The 8,216-nt window shown below is 43.0% G+C and overlaps 1 protein-coding gene across 1 annotated transcript in view; it reads right to left on the bottom strand.

Annotated features, from left to right (window-relative positions):
• Positions 1–3,450: 3,450 nt before the first annotated feature.
• MSN (moesin) overlaps positions 3,451–8,216 on the bottom strand; it is a 48,426-nt gene continuing 43,660 nt past the window's right edge. The window contains exons 12-13 of the mRNA XM_035326452.1: positions 7,685–7,918; positions 3,451–6,656 (exon numbers count right to left, since the gene is read on the bottom strand). Coding sequence (XP_035182343.1) covers positions 6,492–6,656; positions 7,685–7,918 — 399 coding nt within the window. The 3' untranslated portion in view covers positions 3,451–6,491. The remainder of the gene's footprint in view (positions 6,657–7,684; positions 7,919–8,216) is intronic.

Below are 8,216 nucleotides of genomic sequence, written 5' to 3'. Positions count from 1 at the left end.
CAAGCAGGACTGATCCATGCTCTCCTCCAGGTTTGTGAGAAGGCAGGCATTCTGGACGTGTGTGAAGGCAGAGCTGGAAGTCTGAGCTGAGTTCCATGAAATGGGCCAGCAGGTTCCTTCACAACTTTGTACTGCCATGAAAGAAAGGCATCATCTTCTGTGTCACGTTTTACCTCTCAGATAAAGAAAAAAGATTCCTGGTTGGCCTCTGAGAAGCATGAATGAGGGATGATAGATAAAATGGATACCTGAGACAGAAATTCTCTTGCCAGAGTTGTACAGAGCTGCTCTGGATTAGTCCCTGCCAAGAGGCAGGGAGGGAGTCAAGCCTGTGCTGCTCCCACAGGTAAAGGCTCAAGGACTGCAGAGCAGCAGACACACAGAACCAGGAATAACGAAGGCTACCAGAATACCTCCTACCAAAGCCCATCACCTCACAAATACTGCAGTAAGGAAATAGATACAGGCTGCTTACACAGACAGAACTAAATCTACTAAACAAAACTGAAATTTCCCATCATCACCACAAAAACCCACCAATGACCATTTCCTGTTCCCAAACAAACTGCTAATAAAAGTAAACTGGACAACTTGTGCTTATCCTGCTTTCTCCAAGCCCACAGGACCAGGTACAGGGGGCTGCCCCAAAAACAACGTGCTGAACTCAGACCTGCAAAGTGCTTACATCAAGTGTTTTCAAGTCTCAGATACTGAGTGTTATGGGCTGGAAGGTATGTGGGAAGGCTTTCAATGTGACTCAGTTTCTACATCTGTCAAATGAGAAAACCAATTATCTACTCTGAGCTCTCTCTAGATGTTCAGCAACATCTTATATAGCAATACTCTTATAGCAATACTCTTTAGTATTGCTATAAACAAAAGGAGCAAGGGACATATTTTTACGACCAGAAGCAAGAGGACAGTAATGCTATCAGAGATGAGCTAACAAATTTGTAACAGGGCTCCTTGATAGCAGCCACCCCTGGCAGAGCAGTTGCTGCCTGTCTGGGTGAAGGCCACTAGAAGTTACAGTGCCCCAGTCAAGGCCTTCATTCGCAAGTACAGCTGCTTCTCCTTGTCAGTCAAGGATGCTTCAGAGATGGATGGGAGGGCAGTACTGCTACATATGGAGTATAGACAAGCTTCACTGTAACCTCTCCACTCAAGAGCAGTACATTCCACATCCCCTTGACCCTTAAGTCAGTCTTGATGGAAGAGCAACCCTGGCTTTAAAAGAGAACAATCAGAGGCAATAACCATGATGAGGACTTGTAATTTTCCAACTAGCTCTGCTCACCAGCAAGCTGTATCAATGGTATTAACATGAAGAACAAGTCTTAGGAGGAGCGGCTGAGGGAGCTGGGACTGTTTAGCCTGGAGAAGAGGAGGCTCAGGGGCAACCTTATTGCACTCTACAGGTACCTGAAGGGAGGCTGCAGCGAGGTGGCAGTTGGTCTATTCTCCCACGTGCCTGGTGACAGGACGAGGTGGGATGGGCGAAAGATGCGCCAGGGGAGGTTTAGGTTGAATATTAGGAAGAACTTCTTTACTGAACGGGTTGTTAGTCACTGGAATAGGCTGCCCAGGGAAGTGGTTGAGTCACCATCCCTGGAGGTCTTTAAAAGACGTTCAGATGTAGAGCTTAGGGATATGGTTTAGTGGAAGATTTGTTAGCGTTAGGTCAGAGGTTGGACTCTGTGATCTCAGAGGTCTCTTCCAACCTAGACTATTCTGTGATTCTGTGAACATCTATTCAGAGCAAGCACATTCTCAAAAGAAGCTGGAGGTACAGCCCCTTCTAGGGGTTCCCAATATTCCTTTAAGTCTCAGAGACACTCTTTCCTTTCTGCTCCTTAGTCTTTCCTCCTATTTTCTGTATACCAACTTCATCCTGTCATATATTCTGAGAATATTTTTTTCCTAAAATTACTGGTAACTTTAAGAGAACTGTTACTTAGCACCTGATGTTTGTTTAGGCGTTGCTCTGCAGTAGGAAGCGGTAGGCTTGTCCACAAGCTGCACTTAAATTAGCACTGCAGACCAGCCAGACTAAAGCCAGCCTCATGTTAATGCTCAATGCATTGAGGTCCAACTCATTTTTCTTACAGAAGGGCTGTATCCTGCTTCTGTTCACTGAGAATCTCGCACCAGATCACTTCCAGTCTGTCCCTGTTCCACAAAGCATGTATCCCCAACAGTTGTAGGTATAGCCTAGATTAGAAACATTATCACTGACAGAGCAGCAAATAACAGCAGAAGCTATGTAAACTAGAGTTTAAATACAAATTTGATTCTAAACTATAAAATTTCTTCCAACAGATTAGAACAATCTGGTGTTTCTTTAACTATATGGTCCTGCACAGCAGCTTTCAGCCATTAGTGCTTAGCACTCCCAATTATTCAAGCACAAATTTAGTATAACTATACTTTTTTGAAGAATTAACTAAACATCTTAAGTTTCCAAATATTGTTCATCTAGAAGTACATGCATTAAAATACAGAATCCCATTTATGAGAACTGCATCCCCAGGCCAGCATGCATTCCCTTGGATAATGCAGTAAAATAGTATTCAAGTAGATTTGTGCAGTTAATCCAGTGGTGTTCAGGTTTTTGGAATCCTGGAAGGAATGAGGAAAACCCACTTACAGAAAATAGATCCATGTCAAGCCTGATGTGGATTGCAGAAGTCTCCATTGCTCCACACTTCACATTTTGTTTGTAGACATGTTCAAGTTTCTCCCACAGTAGCAGATCTCTGAGCACTAGCAAATTTTCATGAAATCTCTGCCTTATTTAACATTGCAGCAAGCATGAGGCAGTTCCTGCAAAGCCCCTCTTGACAACCACATGGAAAGCAGATACAAATGAAGATCACACAGCTCATTAGCAGAAAGGTGACAGTAGCCTTGCTCCTCCATCACTGGGCCCTGTACTGGGACCTCACGAAACATGAAAGATCGGAAAAAATACCTGTGAAACAAATGAGATTAAAATCTCTGGTACAAGGCTAGTCTTGGACAGATGCAGCAGCAAGTCTGCAGCAGCAGCACCGAGCCCGGCCACCCTCTTGTGCACTCACCTGGTGCTGGATTCCTCATAGGTTAAGGCACAGCAGGCACTCACCAGTGTAGAATTACTGCAGCAGCTCTTCTTCCCCAGTTTGACAGGTAGTTTGCAAGTTAAACATGATACAAATATACACCCAATTTCTCCACACAGAAATCTGAATTCCAGTACTAGCTCAAGTCAGACAGCTGGGAGGGTTGGGAGGGTCAAAAGGGGCATTACTTCAAGCAGTTTCTTGCTTTTGAAGGATGCAAGTACGATATCCCTATTTGTGAGAGTGATATGATCATGGCTGACCTCTCAGGGCCACAGGGCAGACCTCTAACTTGAAGACACATTGCTAGACTAAACGCAAACCTTAAGCAATCATCCAGACACCATCCTGAATTTCTCTAAACTTTATTGGCACTGTAGGAAGAACAGGATATGGATTTTTAACAACTCCTCTGAACAGGGGAAAAAAGCCTTAGCATCAAGGTTCTCTTTGCAGATAACCACATAGACCCATTAACTACTCCACAACCCTAAGGAATTGACATTTTATTATAATCCAATAAAAAGACTGGTCAAAAAAAAAACAACACCATAATTTACAGCAACAACAAAAAAGATTAAGCCAGGCAAACACTTGATAAGGTATTTCCCTCCCCCCCCACCCCCATTAGGAGTAGTTAACCAATTAAGCTGGGACATGGAGAGGAAGAAAACAATTCACTGTATTCTAACAAATGAAAAATGTGCCTACAAATCTCAACATAATACTGAAAGCTTCTTACATTAGTTTTCTTGCAAAATATCATTTCTTTACAATACAGTATACATTTCCAAAGGAAGGGGGACCATAAACGTATCCTCCATCCCATGACTAATATTTTCTAATTGTGCATAGCTATAAGTATTGAAATCAAATATCATTAGATACCACTGGAATATAATACTGGTTAAGAAGAAGAGAGGGCTGAAACAACTACAAAGAGTTAGGTGGACTCACTGGCACAAGCCGTTCTATTCCTACACTGGAACTTTTGGAATTAGAACGACATTTAACAAAAAAAAAAAATCAAAACTCTATAAACAGGAGTCATGCCAGCATCGTAATATGAGCTCAGCAGCGTTGTGTGACTCAAAGCAGTAAGGCTTGCTAGTTTATTATTTGAACACATATTTCAGGCACTGTGTATCAGCTTCTTAGGAAATTGTTTAAACTTAATAAGGTCTTTTTTCCCTGCAAATGCACCAATAGTTGCTACAGACAGAAGTGCTGAGAACCAGCTTTAAAGCACCAGAACAGAAGTGTAATGGTTGTCCGCCCTGCCAGTAACAAGACTCACGCAGAGTCAGTGCCAATAACCCTTCAGTACAGAAATAGACAAATCAGTTCTGACAAGTTTAACTGCAATCTTTCATTTGTGGTTTTCAAAGGACTGGAGCATGTGTTTTTGGCCAACCAAAAACTTCCTGTTTCCCCTGCCCAAAAGCATGTTGTATTCAGGGCAGAGAAGGGGGCTCCCGCATGACTAATCTGAATGTTCAGAAGTAGCATGCTAAGTTGTGCTCCCAACAGTAGTTTGGTTGGTTGGTGTGTGGATTTCCAGAGACCTGTGTTGATTCCAAAAAAAATGCAGCATTGGTGAGGTTGTTTCTAGCAGCCCAAGGAATTCTTGGGGAAATACTGCAGTTTGTTAACACTGACATGGACATTTATTTTTGGCACACTCCCCCTTTGCCCTTTACCTTATTTCAGGGAGCTGAAAATGCTTCAGCGTTCAGATACTTTCCTTCCATCACCATGAACAGTGACACAATACAGACAATGGGGGCATCTACAAAAATGAGAGTCACAAAATTTAGGATCATGTTAGACAAGAAAATAAGTCATGGGATAGCCCAATGACTTTCTATAGGGACAGGCTAATCCAAGGAGGGTAAAGCAAAGGAGGACTCCACTGTAGATGGAATCCATTTTAAGAGGCCTCTTCTAAAGGTTAAGGTTTCCTTCCATGAAGGATCAAGGCAAAATCCAATTCAACCCTGAGCATACATGGCTGTTTTCTCCCCAGAAATGGGGGTGTGGGGCAGAAACATGGGTAGGAATAGATAGCTTGGAAGACTGGAGGTGATGGGCATTAGAATGATTGATACAAATGGTTCCCAGGACCAGTCTTCCCCACAACCACTAGCGTCCTGTTTCTAACAGGCAGAGATTCTGCGTTCAAAGCTATAACATGGGCAAAGCATCCTTCCTGAAAAGGAAAACCATTTGAGCCAGGGATCTGGCAAAACACTATTGAAGATTAAGACAACAATTGGACAAATATCTCATGACCCTCTCTCATCAAATGCTGCTGGTAGCCAGGAAGACAGCTGCAGTATTGTTTCTGCATGACCTAGATACAAAAGTAGTTTTGGTCCCCAGCTGCTAATCACTTTTTATGATTGTATCTAGTTTAAACAAAGACATCTGAGCTACACAGATCTATACACCATCATAAGGCACTGACAACTATGTGCTAAAAAGGCTTCATAGAAAAAACTGAAATCCCATTCACATGACTGAAATGTACTGGTTCAGCACAAGAAAATATAGTAGAATTTGTAGTCATTTACATTTATGCTTACCTCTTTTCATTTTTAGTGGTGACCCAGTAACGGAAGGCAGTGTTCTTTAGCTATCTCTGCCTCACTAGTTACATTCAAGTCAGACAAATGACAGTGAACAAAGCCATTTACCCAGAGGAAAGCTGGAAAACAGGGAATTCAAGGCTCTGATATACCCCTCATTATAGGAAATACTCCTAAGGCCTCCATGTGACTATGAAATTCCAAGTTTCATCATTAAATAAAAAGTAACATCAGCAGGAACACCACAGATTCTGTTTGGTCTGCTTAAATTTAAAGGACAAAAGCTTTGGTCTTTTATAAAAAGTCCATATTCTACCTCCAATCCTTCTTCCCACACTCCAGCCTCTCTTTCTCAACTACATGATTCAGATCCTTAATGAAGTCAGAAATGGCCTCTAAGCTTAATAATGAAGCTTGTGCAAGTTAGTAGGAATGTCAAACTGTTAGCACTTTACTGTATGTAATTCAGTGAAAGTATCTGCTGGCCTCCCTACCCAATGGGAAAGGACAGCAACACAGCCATTTCAGTAAGCAATACAAAACTAAATGCAGTAAGACTTTACCCAAAGCCAAAGAATTTCAGATTTGCCCCAATACAAGTTTGCTTTCCCAAGCTGCCCCAGGAAGGTGTTAAATGTTGTTTTTTCTTCTGTCGCTGAACTCCAGCATTTGCCCACAACTCTATAAATAAGACCATGGTCACTCTTCTGTAGTGGTTCCAGCGCAGCACAATATGAGTGAGTGATGGGAGAGGATGGGAAAGGGGAGAAGAGAGTGCAGAGCAGCAGGTGCAGGGGAGAGTTTACATGGACTCAAACTCATCAATGCGCTGCTTGGTGTTGCCCTGCCGAATTTGACGAAGGGTCTTGTACTTGTCTCGGCCCAGCCGCATGTTCTCAGCGTGGATCATATCATTGGCTGTCTTCTTGGTTTCATCCCGAGCATTTGCTAGCTCTGAGGAAAGAGCCTTTGTAGAAAGGGAAACAGACAGCAATGGGTTAGCCATGCCAGAGACTCAAAGATAGAAAGATCAGCAAGGAAGCTCCCTGTCTAACCAGGAAACAGATAAGACCAACAGCATACAGTCCTGAGCAACCTTGTCTAGCTGACCCTGCTTGAGCAAGGCAGTGGGACTAGAGGATCTCAAGAGGTTCCTTCCAACCCAAACATTACTGTGAAAGTTAATATTTTTCCCTAACGTTTGAAGGTAGAAGACAGTCATCAGTTCCTTTCAAAAGAAGAATGAGAAAAGTCCAGTGGAGAAACCCCTGAAGACTTCAGGAGCATTTTGCAGAAATGAAGCAGTTACAGCTTCTATCAAGAAGAAACTTACTGTAGATGAAAAGGCCATATCTCTATCACTCTGCCTGTGCATAACCATCACAGCACAATACAGAACAAAGTCCGCTGCAAGCCAAGCAGCTAGCTAGCAGGCAGCGTGGAAAAAAAAAAAAAACAACTAACAAGAAACACTTTGTAAGCATCAACACCGGAACACTGGCATTCCCATTCCTTACAAGAAGGTGGTGCAGCATTGCTTCCCCCATGCTGAGCCCCAGAAGACTGCTCTCAGGATTTTGCAGTGAAACCCATTCAGAGAAGAAAGACAGTTACAGCCAGCTTCATGATAAGAACTGGACCAAGTCCTCTGACACACTGCAGCCAGGGCTATGAACAGCTGCTAAATGGCTGGCAAAACTTACACAAGCACAACACATCCAACAGATGCTGCTTCTTGGCACTGTTTGAAAACACTTTACTGTTTCCAATGAAATGGGCTTCAAGTGTCAGGAAAGAAGCTATGCCCCTCTCCCCAATAGTACAGTAAGCAGCCATCCGATAAGATAACAATCACCTTACCTCACCTACCTCTCCCCCCCCCTTTTTTTTCCTTTCTTTTTGAGGAATACTAGTAAAACCTTCCAGCTGTGTTAATGATAATAACAGAAGCAACACCCAGGCACATACACTCACTCTCTTCTGCCAGCTTCTTACCTTCAAATGTTTCTGGACCCGTTCATTCTTCTCTGCTTCAGTGGTACGCTGTTCCTCACTGCGGTCCTTGATGGTGGCCTCTGATCGTAGCTCAGCACTGGCTTCTGCTGCATTCTCATCCTGTTCATCATCATGCTCATTCTCAGAGTGCATGGGTTCGGTGACATGAGGGGTGCTCATAGCAGTCTTCAATTCCTCTTTGGTTTTTTCTAGGTCCTCCTGCACCATTTGTGCCTGCAGTAAGACATGCCACAGTGAGTTAGTGAATGCAACCCTGAGCATGAGGGACTTCTCACACAAGTTCACAGAAGCGCTACTTAGTGCTTATTATATCAAACCTTGCAGCTCTTGCACACTGAAATGGTACATTCCAAAGCTACCCAGACAAAATCACTTGCAAAATTTCCTGCTGGCTAGCACGTCAGAGATTTGAGAAATGCTTATAATTCATGGAAAATTAGCTACAGGTCTAATCAGTCAAACTGTTTCTAGATATGGGGCACTCATTCTACCTAAAAAAGCAAAGCTAGAT

Source organism: Oxyura jamaicensis, chromosome 4 (assembly GCF_011077185.1).
Source record: "Oxyura jamaicensis isolate SHBP4307 breed ruddy duck chromosome 4, BPBGC_Ojam_1.0, whole genome shotgun sequence".
Taxonomy (NCBI): Eukaryota; Metazoa; Chordata; class Aves; order Anseriformes; family Anatidae; genus Oxyura; species Oxyura jamaicensis.
This window is presented reverse-complemented; position numbering and strand designations above follow the sequence as displayed.